Source organism: Narcine bancroftii, chromosome 7 (genome assembly GCF_036971445.1).
Source record: "Narcine bancroftii isolate sNarBan1 chromosome 7, sNarBan1.hap1, whole genome shotgun sequence".
NCBI lineage: Eukaryota > Metazoa > Chordata > Chondrichthyes > Torpediniformes > Narcinidae > Narcine > Narcine bancroftii.
This window is the reverse complement of record NC_091475.1, coordinates 208,107,441-208,125,186: the sequence shown is the minus strand read 5'-3', so window position 1 is coordinate 208,125,186 and position 17,746 is coordinate 208,107,441. Positions and strand designations below refer to the sequence as shown.

Genomic DNA, 17,746 nt, shown 5'->3' with positions numbered 1-17,746 from the left:
CAGGGAGTACCTGTATAGGAAATGTAGGTTAATTGATATATTTGGGGGGCAAGGATTCATGGGCCGGAAGGCCTGTTACTGCTGTATATTTCTTTTCTTTTTTGAAATATTTTTATTGAGTTTAATATACAAATCCTACATACAAAGACTTCTAATATATATACATATCGCAAATTCAATATAAATGTAAATTGAAAACCTATCCATATTTGTTTACTTAACAGTATTTTTTTTAAATAATTCTGGCTAGAAAGATAAGTGAAACTACTTTAGACTATCCCTTGATCTAAACAAAAGGTAAGTTCTGTCTAATTTAATGACAAGCATATTTAAAGCCATATTTATCAAGTTAATCTTTAGTTTTATTTATTTTTAGGTTTTTAATCTAACACCACCCCCCCCCCCCCTCCCCCACACACCCCAATCAAGGTGGCCTTGTAGAAAAGAATGCAAAGATGTGGATCAAATAGCAATCTTCAGACACTAGACAGAGAATCTCAGGAGCATCCAAACTTCTTAAATCTTCCAATCTTGATAGTAAACTATGAATGGGCCCCAAATCTTTACAAATTGAAACTTTCTATCTTCAATGTTGTATCTAATTTTCTCCAAGCTTAAATATGACATTACATCATGTAACCACTATGTATGAGTAGGTGAAGAGTCACCTTTCCATTTCAGTAAAATTACTCGTCTGGCTATCAACGTGATAAAAGCTAAAACTTTCTCCTGGGTTGCAGACAGACGTATATACCGTTCACTAGAAAAAAAAACAAACAAGGAAATTAAAGAGCATGGTTCTATTTTGATCTTAAAAATCATTGATAAAGTTTGGAAAATATTTTACCAAAATCTTCCTAAACTGGGCACTCCCAAAACATATGAATCAGTGAAGCTTCAAAAATGTTATGATTTTCACATAGTGGATCAAGATCTGCATCAAAATAGAATAATTTAAGTTTGGACATGTCTTCTATGGACCACTTTAAATTGTAATAAACAACGCCTTGCACAAAATGAGAAATCATTAATCAAGCTAAGAGTGGAGTTCCAATCTTCATCTGAAAATGTTATGTTCAAATCACGTTCCGAATCATTCTTAATCCCAGCCATTGAGGCTGATCTTAAATCCAGGAGGTCATTATAAATGCATGATATTAATGCACCGTGAATGAACTGTAATTCACAAAGTAAATCAAGAATATTTGTATTTGAGATTCAAGGAAAATCAGAAAGCTGAAACTGAACAAAATGTCTAACTTGTAAATATCTAAAGAAATGTCCTATTAGGAAGATTAAATTTAGCAGATAATTGTTCAAAAGAGGCAACATTATCTCGAATATAAAGATCTTAATAACTTTTGATACTTAATCTATAACATTCCCTAAAACCTGCGTCTAACACAGACGGCTGAAAATCGTGCACATCGATATTAAATGAGAACACGATTAATTGCAGTAATCCTCACACCTCTCCAATCTCAAACTATGATCGGAAATCTGATTTCACAAATTAGACCAGCCCTTGTCGACTTTTTTTTGGCTATGGGACTCGGATCAAAGTTTACGGTCCCCCTTTCCTGTGAAGCAGTCAAGTTTTAGTTTCTTCCCAACTTGTCTGTTCTCGACTACATGAAAAATATTTATGTTACATGAGGTGAAGAGAACACAAGGATTTTACTTAATTGTGCTGTGGCCCCTAGAAGGGCAGATTGAGAATGGCTGATTTAGATCCTCGTGCATGTAATTGTGACTTGGGTGAGAAACCGGAGTGCAACTGATACTATTGAAAGAAGCAGCAAAGGTTGATTTAATAAGACAATCGTATTATTGATACTAAACAAGCAATACTATTGAATTGTAACCCTGGCTTGCTGGCTGTTGGTGATCCTTATTTTATTTTCTTCACTTACCCAACCTGCACAGCACATTTGGTCAATGCCTAAAAACAAATTTGGCAGTTGAAAGCATCTGGCCAGACTTAGTGCCATTATAAATTATTGCTGGAGATGTTTGATGTTACAGAATAAAATGATATCATGTGTTCTTCATTGGTTTGTTGACTTTCCACACATCAGGACCTTGATGTTTATCCAAAGCTTTTGTTTCCCCCGAGATCAGTCACGAGGTTTTTTATTCCCTTGCTCATTGGTTGGGCCTCAGTGACAGTTAAGAGAGTAGTGCTTAACATTGCACTCGACGAATTTTTTTTAATATATAACCTTGGCCCTTAGGATTGGAGTCCGAAAATAACACTCTCTGGAAGGAGTTGTCAGTCAAGCAAATTATAAGCAAATAGCAGTTAGTGGCAATGTGTAATGAACTGAATAAAGAGATCCTTGATTGTATCTTCTCAGACATAAACCAATCCAACCATTTTCAAAAACAGCAAGATATTCAATAGCCAGTGACCAGTTTACCTCTCTGTAAGAATGCTGTCTGTTTTGCTCCATTCCCCTCCATTTTATGTTCAATTCTGACTGCAATTTGTCCAGGTCTCTAGCAACTTTTTGTAGTGGTTCACTCAAAGGGACGTGAAAGGCGGTTCAAGTGGCTGAACTTCCAGCTTTGTGTTTCCCAAAAGAACAGTTTTCCCCCAGTGCAGGCCAGAGAGTAATTTTCACTTAATAAAAACAAGTGACTTATTTCCATATTATCTGGGTCACTCTGATTTCAGGTTCCAAAACTGCCGAGACAAATTCAAAAATTAATTGTACACTTTATCGTAGCAGTTATTGCAACGTTTTATAGCACCAGGGATCGGGGCTGGGGTTTGAATCACACGCTGTCTGTAAAGAGTTTGTATGTTCTCCATGTATCTGCATGGGTTTTCCCCAGGAACTCCACAGTTTCCTCCCACCATTCAAAGCGTATTGGGGGCTGTAGGTGAGTTGAGTGTAATTGGGCGGCATGGGCTCGTGGGCCAAAAGGGCCTGTTACCATACTGTATATCTAACTTTACCCCCATCTAGCTGATTCCTGGATAGCTTTAAATATCTGCCTCTATTTGTTAACCTGACCACTTTGGTCTGCACCTGATCGCTAACATTCATCTATTCTCTGTTCACCCCACCAACCACCCTCCTTCCCCACCACCACCGGCCACAGCCAAACACACTTGTTTTGTCACTTTTCCAGTCCTAACAAAGCAAAACATCAACGATTTCTCACTCACTAAAATGCTGAAAATTTCACACAAAGATCATTTCCCTCCATTATTAAGTGGTTTTGCCGTTCTTTTGCCTCCTTTCAAAATGTGGAACGCTTGACACATTTCGTTCACTTCTGCTGTGCATTAATAGTTGCCTATTCCCAAAATCTTCATGCAGATCCCAATAAAATTACAAACAGTTACAGAGCAGAGTTCTGCAGCCAAGCAAGAGGACTCTGAAGCTGAAGAAAGTGAAGTGGAAGAGGGCGACACGTTGGACCCACAAACGGGCCTCTTCTACAGGTCAAACACCTCAATGCAACCGCCACCACCGCAGGAGAAGCAAGTGCAGGAAATGGTGCAGACCAAATCGCCAGCATTGCAGCAAGCACCTCCAACTACAATGCAGACTCCGCAAGCCATGGTGCAGGTGATTGCAGTCAAACCACCACAGCAACTTCCAAAACTGCTGCATCAAGCACAACTGAAATCACAGCCGCAGTCCCCACATCCACAGCAGCAGCCAGATAAATCCCAGCTCGCTATAAAACACCAGTCTGTCTCAACGGAGCAGCATCTTCCTGGCCAGGTAACACCATACCATGATAGGTGGGAAAACCTAGCAGTTAACAATTCCAGTGCTCTTTCTCATTACTGCAGTCAAAAGATAAACTGGTTGAAGTGATAGTATCTGATTTGAAACTGGTCGTCAGCATTCACACAGAAGGTGATGTATTATTGATTGCCATGAATATTTTCTTTGACATTTCTGTGAATCGCCTTGGGAGTGATGAGGAAATATTTGCCATATCGAAAATACAATTTGAATGATCTTATAAAGGTTCAGTATTTATTTGCGTGTCAACCTTGTAGAAAATAATTAGGACTTGGATTTTGTCACATAAAACTCTAGACCCACATTGAATCATAGATCACTACAGTAAGAATTGGGCCCTTTAGCCTATTAGTCTGTGCCAAACTATTATTCTGTCTAGTCCTATCGCAGAGCAGTCACAATGTATTTGCTCAAAATCACTGAAAAATTGACTCAAAAGAAAGCAGCCATGGAATATGATGCACATACACATTTTAAACACTGGATAAAGAGAATATTTATAGTTCTGTAAGACCTGCCAATCAACTACCTCAGTCTCCAAATCTCACCACTCCCTCTCCCCATCTGTGTGCCATCCTTTGTCCCTTCCTCGTTTACTTATCCCGTATTGACCCCTGACTAACCCCCTTCCACCTTGTCCCCGTTAAACTGGGTATCTCCCCACATCCCCCCCATACTTTGTCTTCATGAAATGTTCTTTCCTAAAATCTTGACCATTCTCCCCCCCCGGCCCCCCAACTGTTGATCCTGAGTTCCGCCAGCAGATTTTTTTTTCACTACGCAGTAGTTTTGTCAGAAACCGTTATTCAGTGGAGGCAGAAATTGGACCATCAACACTGCGGTGTTGAATTCCTAACCCCAGATATAACTTGTAGTGTCGATGATGGCTGAAGTGGCTTCAGTAAAGCATGGGAATTGGCTAAGTTCAGAACATGTTTTTAAAAATAAAAAAAAATTCTTAAGTCATTAAATCATTATCTGTAACTGAATCCTAGTCTTAAACACCAAAAACTTTGCTTATCTCCCATTCCAGCCAAACTAGAAATGAGGCTAAACCTGCTCCTGCCTTGACTACATTATTGTGAACTTGTTCTTGAACCAATTTGAATAGATTTAGTTCTTGTAAACATTGAATTTCAACACCCAATTAAAATAATTTTCTGGTCGTTATGTGCAAATGAGAAGTGAAGCCCTTAAAACTAAATTGAATTCAGATCATTAGAAATTAACTGAAGTTTGCAGGTTTGGAGTCATAGCCAAGTACTTATTACAGTATTTTGTGTGTTCTTGAACTGTTTAAACAGCCTGGTGACAGTTTATTGATAATTTGTTATCCAAGTCCAACTCTCTTTTACTCCATTTACCTAACACTTGTCCTTATTTGTAAATGTCTGTGAAGGCATTTTACTCTGTATTCACAACCCTTTGCTTTAAACAACTTATTTTTGATGCTACAATTTTCTTCCTCTGTTCTGTAACAAAAGATCTGTCTTTGGCTGACACGTGAATTTGGTCTCTGCTTGTTCCACGAATTGGGCTCAGGATTTTCCCCCCCATTCGCGTTCAATGGAACGTTGATTAATTTCAGTTGCAGCATGTGGGAATTGCAGTAACTGCTTTGCCAAGACTGGTGTCAACAGTAGATGAAGTGGGCTTGCTCACTTGGAGTAGTAGTACCCTTCCAAGTGAAGAACTTAAATTTCAAAGTTGAAATGTAGTATGAAATAAAGAAGCTAAATGCTGTGGCATGCTTGAACATATTTAGAAGGGAAAGACGCTGTGCACCTATAAGTCCCAGTTTCCTTTGGCAAGTCGCTAGCTGATCATTTGCATGTCCACGTGTATGATTAGGAAAATTAGAAGCCGATTTCCTTCGTTACTCTTAGCACCTGTGAAAGCAACGCTGTCAAAATTGTCTGTGGTTCTGATTATCAGGAAAGATTGAAGAGTGTGGGTTTCTTTTTCCTGAAGAGTTGACTGAGGGGGAAGAATATGAAGTAAGACAGCACAGACATAACAATGTTTCCATGTGAGGGGCTTAAAACTAGGGCCATAAATGCAAGATGACTATCCAGGAAAGTCTGTCTAATTTGGGAGAAAGTGACCAGAGTGGCTTGAATATAGAATTCACATGTTGAAATTGAGATGAGTAGCTGGATTTAAAAGGGGAAGTGTGTACCCAAGAGTGAAGGATCAAAAGACCATACAAAGAAGGTAAATTGATGGGGTATAATATGAAAACATGGGCTTTTGATCATTTGAACCTGGCCTAACTTTGGAATATCGGTGATGCCCCTTGACTAGAAGTTACTGTAGGTGATGATCAGATTAGATGTTGAGCGCGACCTCCGGATTCTAATCTGGCTTGTCATTCTTTCTCGGCCCAAGACACCATACTGGTGACTGCCAATGTCAAATCAAAACCGATGCAGTTTGGTGTAGTGGGTAAGGCTCAGCAGGAACCGAATAAAATTAGTCATTTTGTTGCGAACAGATAGGTAATGCTTTCATCTTCAGTTTGTGTAATCTCGCACTTTCCTAACATCTCATGTAGAATAAAACTGATGGCCAATAGAACTGATGAAACAGGTTAAATTCAAGAATTATTCAAAAAAACTCCAGGGCGATGAGCGTTAGGTAATATTTCATTTTTTTTTAAGCCAGACTAAGTCGTAAGTATTGCAAAAAAATTTTCAATAAACACGTAATATTTTCATTTGTTTGTGGAGCTAGATGAGTATTGTCACTCTTCCCTTCCTTGCTGTGAGGTAGTGCCATGGATTATAAATGCCCTCTCGTGCTTTGCATAAGTGGCTGCTCCACATGCGTGAGGTTGGTTGGAGTGTTGGGAGGCTGCCTGACCTTTGGGCAGCATCACAGCCAAGCCTAATCCAGTATTCGCTGGACACCTGCGCACAAGCAAGTCTGAAGAGCACTCGCTGATTTGCATTCAGGAACAGAGAGCTCTATCCGATTTTCTTTGCGTCTCTGTCAGTGACATAGCACAATATGGTTACCCGTAGGATTCTGACAAAGGTCGACTTAAAAATCTAAATGGTCAGTGCAGACCAGGATCAAAGCTGAGGATAACGTTGTGTGTGAGTGTGTGTGAGTGTGTGTGTGTGTGTGTGTGTGTGGCTCCCTTTTTTACTCAGAATTTGATACGGGGATGGGGATGCGGTGGAAGAGTCAGGCCCCAGATCACCCTACTGTGACATTCCAGATCTTGACGGGTTGAGAGATACACAGAGCACCAATAAACTTCAAATGCTGGAAACTGAAATAAAAACAGAAAACGCTGGAAATGCACAACAGCGTCGTCAAAGGACAAAAATGGATTAATGTTTCAGTTGCAGACTTTCATCGGAAGAGGTCTGACACAGTAACATTTTAAAAAGAAATTCCAGACTGTTCTGCACTGTTCTTCCATTGTCATTTAATGATTATCGTAGGGCTTCTGTTGACATTTTCAGGCGCAGTTACCTATCATAACCCAAGGAGCAACAGTCACCAAAATAACTTTTGGGAATTACCAAGCCACTACCATCACGAAAACGGCCTGTGGCAGCTCAGAGAGTTCAGTATTGGCAACAAACTATTACACGGTGCAATCTTCCAAAAAGTCAGCGGAAACAGATATTTTAAAGATATCAATGATGGAGGCCCAGATCGGAATGAATGAGGAAGCCTCCAATGTAGACGCTAGAAAAGAGAGGAAGTTCACCCTGCAGAAAGTAAACGCGCTGCAATCAGCCCCTTCAAGCCAGCTTACAAAAGCATCCGTGGCACCTGCAGCCAAAGAGCAGGGAAGTAAAGAGAACCCAGAGGACACCCTTCCGTCCAGGGAGCTAGAGGGAGCTGCAAAACCTGCTCAGAGCCATTTTCTTCTAATTCAGAACGTAGCACAAGAGAAGTTTGATGAAATATCTCCAGATATTCTTATTCAGGTAAGCATGTGTCTATCTGTTTAAAATCGTGACACAGTCTAAACGTGCATAAGATGCACATGCACTGTGTCTTGTCACGTGTCAGCGGCACCAAGAAAGAGATGAACCCAAGACAGATTAGCAGCGTTTTGCATGGACACGTTTTATTCCAAGTGTGGTAGTAAATGGTTCTTGGTGGCTTCTGAACTTCGGTTACAACCTTTGTTTCTCCTGTAATTTGTGCCTGACAAAATACACTCATTTTAAATGAAAGCATTAGCTCATTAAGATGGCATCACTGAAAATACATTACCCCATGCAAAGATATCGAAGAACTTAATCTTACCTTGGAATGGAACAGCCAGGAAAAGATTTTTAGTGCTGCAGATTTTGTTTTTCTCTTGATGTCATCCAGCTCTATTAGATAGCTGGTCAGTTAGCTAGTTCCCCATTCCCCTTCCTATTTTAAAACTTAAAAAAAGTATCAGAGCGAAACCTATGATGCTCTACAGTGCCTTTCAAATTTTGGCTGAAGAAATGCGTATTTGTAGACATTTCCAAAAAAATCAGGATTTCTGAAAATCTGCTGCTTTCTTCGAAAAGACCACAAGAGACCAGGATAAAGCAGAAACCGGAGTTTTTTTGATGACTCTCACCCGAGTTGAATGCACCAATTTAGTACGTGGCCAAACCTGAGAGTGCAAGTAGCTCCTAGGTCCAATGCCGTTCAGTTATTTCATCGGGCGGAGGGAGATATAGCTATTAGAATTTGCCTTGGTGCCTTGGATTATTAGGGGAAAACTTGGAGTCTTTTCTGTTGCACATTATAGGCTGCATGGTTATGCAACGCTATTACAGCGCCAGGGATCAGGTCTGGGGTTCGAAATCTGCACTCTCTTTGTATGTTCTCCCCATGTCTGTGTGGGTTTCTTCCAGAGGCTCCAATTTTTCCTCCCACCATTCAAAACCTGTTGTAGGTTAATTGGGTGGCACAGGCTCGTAGGGCAAAATGGTCTGTTACCGTGCTGTATATCTAAATTTATAATTATTCAATAACCACAACTAGAAAGGCACATGCAAGGATGTCAGTAGATGACTGGTTTGAACTTTGGACTAAACAACAGGGATTTGCTGAAAAGATTGACCAGGGCACCCAGAGCCATGATTATTGACATTAAAAATATAAGGAAAATCTGCAAATGAGAGCTGGCTTAGAAAATGATCAGTCAAACATATTAAAATCACATTTATGTACCAAGCAATTTTTAACATTCTTGGCATTAAAATTAAATTAAATTGTTGAGAGAAAAAAATGGAAATTATCATCTTGTATAGGTTTAGAATTAAAATAAAACAATAGTCCTATGTGCCTGCTCTGCCCTTTTTCTGGCACCAAACACAATTCTCTTGATTCCCTGAATGTAAAAAAATATATATATTGGCCTCTCAAGTTTAAGGATGATGTCTAAAACACTTTGGGCAGAATTCGAGATTCCTTGTGCTCTGGATGAAGAAACTTCTTCTCGTGTCAGTCCTGAATTTCTTGCTCCTTATTTTGGATCTGTGATCCCCGTTTCTCGATACTGCAGTTCGCCAAGAATTAACTCTGGGTTCTACCTTGTTAGGGCCAGTAAGGATCTTGTATTTTTCGATGAGATCACCCATTGCTCTTTTTAATTCCAACCTGGCTGATGTCTCCTTGTACTATAAACGTGTCACCCCAGGAATCCATCTGTAGACCCTTTGCTACACTCTCTGAATTGCAAGCCTGTCCTATCTTGGGCAGGTAATGCAGACCTGTGCACATTATTCCAGATGTGTTTTGGTTAGTATTTTGTGTATTTGGAGCTTGGCCCCTGCACTCAAATGGTGTTAAAGGCCAACATACAGTTTGCCTTTCAAATTGTTTGCTTTCAGTGGTTTATGTACATGGGTGGCCTTGTCTTGGTTTCTATTTTTGTGAATAATCTTGCATGATATTTTATCACATGGCTTGCCCATTATTTACCCTGAAGTCCCTCTGCATCTTCTTCACGACTCACAGTGGCACATGGATAGGTTCAACTTGACCCTTCATCCAAATCAGATTGCACAAATTCGGGTCTCGAGCACCAAGCTCTGCAGATCCCCACAGCTTAAGAATTTGCAAATGACCTGTTTAATGCAGCTCTTTGTCCAGGCTATTATTCTGAACGCCACACATCTTTTCAATAATATTTGCTCCTCTTTGTTGAGGACATTTTGAGCATCCAATGCCCCGCCTTAATTTATTTCACCTTGTCTATTCTGTTCGTTACAACCTCCAAAAAAAATTCTCAACAGATCTGTCAAATGTGCTTTCCCTTGACCATGCTGTCTCTGCCCCAATGCTAATATTATTTCTGTAGGGCCCTGTTGCCACTTCATGAAGTATTCTAGCATTTTCTCTGCTCCAAAATAATATGTAGTTCCGCATCTACTCTTTCCCTTTCTCCTTAAATATCGGGGATTAAATTAACATAATTTATTCTTGGCAAATAACCAATTCTACAGTGGCACTTTTTAGTTTGCAAATCAAGGTAATATTGTAGCGTCCCAGAAATTCTCATTGTAGATCTTGTACTAAAATCATTACCTATCCTCGTGTAAGAGGAATGATTTATGTTTCAGGAAAACTTCTCTATAACATAAAATAAATATTTTTGTTTCATTAGCTGTATTGGAAGTTCTGTTACAGAAAAAATCGTTCCAAAACGGATCTATTAAAATTTGGTGTTTAATACATTCTAATATGGAATATAATTATTTGAGTACTTTAGAAAACAAATATTCTGCATAGAGCAAATTATTTATCATCAGATCTACAGGATGACAGTTGAGTTAATGAGGGGAAAAAGTAGTTTGATTGACTTTCATATGGTGTTGTAATAGTCATTACATCTTGTCTTTAACTGTCCTTTCAAGGGCTCTTTCTCTCTTCCTTTCTCGTTCAGTTTTTAAACCAACTGTTCTTGCATAAAAGATTCTTTTAATTGGGCCTTGACTTTTATTTAATTTTAAGACATTGAAAATATGATCTACTTTGTTATAAACTACTATTTTACATTTTGCTTAGTATCTTGAAAACTATGGAAATAATTGAATGCAACTGAATTTTTCTGATAGCATTTTGCTTATTTGACTATTCATTATAACAGCTTGGAAGTAATACTGAATTTATGTAGTAAATTAGACTGACTTTATCACGTTATAAATGTTAGTTATAGAAGACCTGTCACAGATATTTCAAAGTTCAGATTTATTGTCAGAGGACATCACATACAACCCTGAGATTCTTCCTCCTGCGGGCCAGGCAGAATTTCTACTTGCCAGTAGTGCAAAAAGAAAACATCTCAAGAAAGATGTGGACACAAAAGAGAGAAATGTAAACAAAGGAAGTGAAAACAAACTGCAATACATTAAATAAATATTCAATAATAAATAATGAGCAAGGTAAGAATCCTTAAATGAGTCTCTCTGAGTTTGTCGATGAGGAGTCTGATGGTTCCTGAACCCCGGTGGTACAAATCTTGTGGCACCAATGAGCTCTTCAATTTTTTTTTTAACCAAAAATTAAAACTTTTAGCTATGAAGAATTGCATGAAAAAGGTGAAGCCTCTTGAAAATTAAGTGAGCAATCCTAATGAGGGCTTTCAACGTTATGAAAGTTGTGGAAAAAAGCAATGAAACAATGTTTCAGTTAATTGAGAAGACACAGAAGGCAGACTTGATTCAATGGGAGGGCTTTTGGCTTCTTGTACTGCTTCAGAATCGCTTCTTCATCTGTTGAATATTTTGAGATGTACATAAATTACAAAAGACTAAGAAATACAGATCTTGATTGGATTAACGTACAAAAATATTGGAGTATTTTTCTACACAAGGCTATTAAAACATTTCAGTTACAAATTGCAAACAAATAGGTGAAGACGATTAAGAATTTAGCACGGTTTAGCTGTCATTTCTATAACCAATGTTTTTCTTTTTTGTCCTAGTCTATTCCACAGTACTCCATACCCAGTCAATCCAGCTCAAATGTCGTGGTGGAACCCAGTGGGCTTTTGGAAATCACGAACTTTACCAGCCAGCAAATTGCTGATGAAGAATCTGTGCAGTATTCAGCCATGGAACAAGACATGGACAGTAGCAATGAAGAGGGCCCAGAGCCCAGTTCAACAGACAGTACTGCTGCACAGCCTCCCTGAGAGAATCTGGCAGTTCTTTAAATGACTTCAGATCTTCGGAGGTTTCTCCATGAGGTGACAAGTGTTTGAGCTTTTTTTTAAAAAAACTTGTACATAAAAGCTGTTTTGGAAAAAAAAACACGCAAAGATTCTGTATACATTTAGACTTTTAAAATGAATCCTGTAAAGGATTTTTTTTACAAAAAAAGATTGAAGGAGGTCCAATCATTTCCACTGTGTCTGGAAAACTAACCACACTGCCATGAATTCTGCTTACCACACCCAATATGTTGTCACACCATCATAGCCTGTGGGCAGATGTTGCACCACAATGTTGGTAGCAGACTGGTTCTGGAGATGGGGTTTCCCTCAGGGGAATGAATGTCCTTGTGCACCATTAATAAATGAATAAAACAATGACAAATTATCCCACCTGATGATTACGAAATGGCCTGCTTTTGCATGGCTCCCTTTGACAAGAGAATGTTACACTTTAGATTAAGCTGCTTGTTTCGGTCTGATTTGGTTATGTTGATTTGTTGGTTCCCTGGAAGTTGAAAAGATGGAAGCTTTCAACATTGCCTCCAATCATTCTTCCAACTCAGTCAATTAAAACAGCGGGAGGGAAAGCTTTTCTTTTAAGATCTCTTTGTAGAATCTGACAAATCCTTTGTTACAGCTTTGAGGAGAAACCTAACTCAAAAAATATGCATCCAACGCCATTTGGTACTTCAGAATAAGGATAATAACCTGATCACCAGTTCAATAACAAGGTCACAGATGGAAACCTTAACTAAGTAGTACAACTCTTGCCTCCAGCAGTGTTTCCGAATTACTGTCTCATCTTTGCGATGTCTTGAAGTCATGATAAACACCAAGCCCTTCATTGATCATCTGTGGAGGAATATAGGCACAAATATTTGGAGTATTTCTCTAAACTAGGCTGTTGGAATGCATGGTTGTTGAGGCATTAGAAGGATGCAGACAGTTAATATTTTTTGACTTTTTAAGAACAGGTTTTTGATTGTGAAGCAAAATGGGTCAGTATTGCCTTTTAGTTAAAAAGAGCTCCAATGCAGTGCCATGCTTTAGACAAAGCTTGTACGGGTGCGTGGGGGCAGAATGGTCTTGATGCTTTTAATTTTCAGAAGTTTCAAGTACTTGCTTCTGGCTTCCTCTGCCATTCAACACTTGAGTACTGCTTTCTAACACTGACATGAGATCCCTGGATTCCCTTAACATGTATAAATCTGTTTACCTCCTTCATGAATATAGTAACTGAGCCTTTGTAGTCCTTGGGTAGAGAATTCCAAAGATGCATCATCTGTCATTATGCTTTGTATCACCAATTAACTGGGATCAATTACACTTAATTCTCCCATCCAGGTTATTGAAATAGTTGTGTATAGCTAAGTCCCACCACCTACCTCTCTGGCTTCCCACTAGTCACAACTTCCCTACCTACATGAAGACCAATTTATCAACGACTTCAGTTTACTATCTGCCAGTACAATGCACTGAAAATTTACTTAATAATCTAATTTCTGACACTCCACTGAGGCCTTCCAGAGTTCAAATACACCACAGCATCAAATCGATTTGCTCTTCATGGAAAAGGTCCATAAAGCTATACAGTATGGAAAGGTTTCCATTGGTCCACTGAGTCTTTGACCATTGAGTGTCAATGTGCTGTCATCCCACTTTAACCTCCCACATTCCCATTAACTCTACCCAGATTCTACCACTCACCTACACATTATGGACAGTTTGCCCTGGTCGATTAACTGGCAACCCACGTGTCTTTGGGATGTAAGGGGAAACTGGAACACCGGGGGAGAGGCCAATGCAACAACAAGAAACTGTAAACTTTCACACAGCACGGAAGGTGAGGATTGAACCCGGGTTACAGGGGCTTTGAAGGAGTTACCTGCTGTGCTACCCCAAACCTTGTGGTAACATCTGCTTCAAATCAATTTTTCCAAGTAGATGATGAAGGTGATGTCACTCCGTATGGGAAGGCTCCAGACATATTAAAAACACTGAATTATGGCAAGTACTGAACCATTTTGGTTCTATCCCTTTAAATATTTAAGTTCACCCAACAGTTTAGTTTGTAAATAGTTTTGAATCCACTTATTTCAGCTGAATGTTCATCTGTTATAAAACACTTTTCCCTATCCCTCTTTCTCCTTTCCTCCAGCTCTCTTTCCCTTGCCCCTTCCCTCTCCATTCACAGAGCCATCCACTTCCTCCCCCCATTTTCTCTTGTGCAGTCCCTCCCTTATCTACCTATTACCTCTTGCCTGTGATCCTCCCCCTGTCCCCCTTCCCTACCCCCATTTTATTCAGACACCTGCCTGCCTTTTGCTCATACTTTGATAAAGGGCTCAGGCCTGAATCGTTGGTTATGTATCTTTATCTATGATGTATAAAGTACGCTGTGTGACCTGCTGAGTTTCTCCAGCGTTGTGTTTTTACTTCAATCACTGCATCTGCAGTCCTTCAAGATTCACTCTCTCCTCTCTGCTCTTCCATGCATTTTTTAAAGTTATGATCAGTGTATAATTGCAATTAATTTTTATTTTGTGAACTCAAAAGTGAAGCCTAAAATCTACAATATCTTGCCAAATAAATTGACGTATATCCCCATGGTTCTCCTGAGGCAATACCTTTACATTAAAATAAATAAGTACTTAACATTTTCTGTTGTAAGGCAAATTCCACTTTCACCATTCATTAAAATAACTGCGTCAACCAATTCACCGGGGTTGCAAGTTATAAGTTATAAGTATAAGTATAAGTTATAAGTATGGAAATTATAACCATTCACAGCATAGAAACAGGCCATATTGGCCCTTCAAGTCTGCACCGGTTCAACTGAACAACTCTACTAGTTCCCCCCCTCCCGCTCTCCGCCCATAACCCTCCATCCTCCTCATATCCATGTACACATCCAACCTTCTCTTAAATGACAGAAAGGACCCTGCCGCAACTATCTTGTCTGAAAGATCATTCCATTCTGCTAAAGCAATCTGAGTGAAGAAGCCTCCTCTAACATTTCTCCTAAAGTTTTACCCCCTTACCTTTGTGCCCTCTTGTTCCAACCTCCCCTGCCCTCAGGGGAAAGAGTCTACTCACTTCTAGTCTATCTATTCCCTTCATAATTTTAAATACCTCTATCAAGTCCCCTCTCATTCGACTACGTTCCAATGAATAAAGTCCCAGTCCCCTTAATCTTTCTCTGTGCTCTAGATGCTGTAAGCCAGGCAACATCCTTGTAAATCTTCTCTGCACCCTCTCCACCTTATCTCTATCCTTTCTATAATTTGGAGACCAGAACTGAGCCCAATAATTCTGAATAACTATTATTTTCTGCGTCCGGTTGGCAAACTGAAGCACTGAAAGAAAGACTGGCAATCAGACTCCGGAGACTGAGATAAATGTGAGATCTGATAAATATCGGCAATTTACAAGGAGATGGGTTGTAGTTTTCACTAGAAAAGAGGGCAGAATTGTGGGATGCACTTGCATAGTTTTGCCACAATAGAATTGAAGCGTTAAATAAGAGAGTGTCTATGCTGGTGTCAAGTACAATACTCAAACGTTCTGCAGATCATGCAGGAAGTAACGGGTAACTAACGTTTCAGGTCTTGGCCTTTTACTTCCTTTGACTTGCTGAGTTTCTCCAGCGTGTTTGTGTAGTTCAGAACTAAACAGGTTGCTTGTGTTCATTTGCTTTAATAACCAGTTACTCACAGTCAACTAGAATTGTTTTTGTTACATTGGCAACAGTTATCTCCTTTCAAAGGATGTACATGTTGGCCAAGCCAGCATTTATTGCCCATCCCTAATTGAAAGTGTGCCACTTTGAACCATTGCAACCTTGATTCTCATCCTAGCTGATCGATGTGTATGGATGTGCAGCTAACCTGCAGGCAGTGGTAGACCATATATCTGCCTTCCTTATCCTCATGGTTCTAGTATCTAGAAGCCTTGGAATGACTTTCTAAATGCCTAGGTGTAGAGGAATTTGTTTAGAATGACTGGATTTGGTGAGAAATGTTGTACCTTGAGTGTTGATGGCCAATAACCAGGAGGGGATTATAAAATAGCAATTACATTGAACTCCTAATGAATGATTCCAGCTGTTTAAGAGTCCAATCGTTTCTACTTTTGCAAAATTTAGTCCAGAGATGCTAACCAATTTGTTCACCTTTCAGGTATTAGATGATGTGTGTTTGATTTATTTTATTTGAGAGCCGTCAGCACAAGGTTGGTATTGCTTCACATTCCCTACCCTTGAGAAATGGATGAACAGTAGTTTTTGTCATGGCTGTACCCGAGCTTCAACAACTTGGTGTTTGTGTTGTGTGTTATTATAATCGGGTGGCACGGTTGGTGTAGCGGTGAGTGCAACACCAGCGATCCAGACCAGGGTTCGAATCCTGCACTGTCTGTAAGGAGTTTATACGTTCTCCCAGTGTCTGCGTGGGTTTCCCCTGGAGGCACTGGTTTCCCCTCACTTTGAAACATACCAGGGGGTTGTCGGTTAATCGGGTCTAATTGTGCGGTGTGGGCTGAAATGGCCTGTAACCAATGCTGTATGTCTAAATTGAATTTAAAAATTAATATAAAATTTTTTAAAAATTAAATCAAAAATTGAAGTTTTGAGTAGAGGCCAGTTCAAGATGATCCAATTTTTTGGGGATAATTATATACCTGAGAGTTAATTTACATTTCGGGTATGAAGTTGATGGTTCAATGCAGCATGGCAATCAATTTTGATTACTAAGATTACCCAAACCTGTTTCCACTTGGTCAGCACCTTGTCAATTGAATTGGATTTCAACAAATCTGTTCGCATTTACCAGAAGGATATCTGAATTCCAAAGATTAGATTTAATTTACAAGCACTCCCTAGAATGTACAAAGGTAAGGTGATTTAATTGACATTTTCAATGCGCTACGGGAATATGGATAGAGTAGATCGATACAAACCATTTCTGATGGTTTGCGTATCTGGGTCTAAGCTACATAATCTAAACCTTTTGGAGATGAAGTTTGGAAATTTATCTGCATTCAAAAGATGAGAAAGTTTGGAAATTCCCCCCACCCCAAGATATAGGATTGATGTTGGTCACTTCATAGTAAATCTTAGTTCAGGAAAAGAAACTCAATGTTGGATTTTGTCATTAACTGTGTGATACCATATTTGTTAAGAAAGTTGGCCTGTTAATTAAATATAGCAATGATTGAAATACTGTACTTGGTCAAATCATGGCGTCCTTCGTTTTGAAAAACAAATGTTGGAGATTAGCTCAGTAACAGGCCCTCTGCCCCATGAGTCTTACTAACCCCATAAGTCTTTGGAACATGGGAGGAAGGAAACCAGAGCACCCATAGGAAACCCATGTGGTCACAGGGAGAACATAGAAACTCTTTAGAGACTGCAGCAGAATGAAAAGAGTCGACTAAAGCTAACCACGCATTCATGGTTGGTGTCTTCTTCTTTCTTTGGCTTGACTTCGCGGACGAAGATTTATGGAGGGGTAATGTCCACGTCAGCTGCAGGCTCGTTTGTGGCTGACAAGTCCGATGCAGGACAGGCAGACACGGTTGCAAGGGAAAATTGATTGGTTGGGGTTGGGTGTTGGGTTTTTCCTCCTTTGCCTTTTGTCAGTGAGGTGGGCTCTGCGGTCTTCTTCAAAGGAGGTTGCTGCCCGCCGAACTGTGAGGCGCCAAGATGCACAGTTTGAGGCAATATCAGCCCACTGGCGGTGGTCAATGTGGCAGGCACCACAAAAATGTCAAGAATGCAGAGAAAATTTACAAGGATCTTGCTAGGTCTTGA

At 39.6% G+C, this 17,746-nt stretch overlaps 1 protein-coding gene across 10 annotated transcripts in view; it reads left to right on the top strand.

The window, feature by feature from the left end:
- Nucleotides 1-17,153, top strand: part of emsy (EMSY transcriptional repressor, BRCA2 interacting) — a 101,349-nt gene extending 84,196 nt beyond the window's left edge. For 8 of the 10 annotated variants that reach the window (XM_069892116.1, XM_069892114.1, XM_069892111.1 and 5 more), the window contains 3 exons: nucleotides 3,330-3,740; nucleotides 7,241-7,714; nucleotides 11,707-17,153. In XM_069892116.1, the coding sequence (XP_069748217.1) occupies nucleotides 3,330-3,740; nucleotides 7,241-7,714; nucleotides 11,707-11,916 (1,095 nt within the window). In that variant the 3' untranslated portion in view covers nucleotides 11,917-17,153. The remainder of the gene's footprint in view (nucleotides 1-3,329; nucleotides 3,741-7,240; nucleotides 7,715-11,706) is intronic. The other 2 variants (XM_069892117.1, XM_069892118.1) reach the window with 2 other exon arrangements.
- Nucleotides 17,154-17,746: the final 593 nt, after the last annotated feature.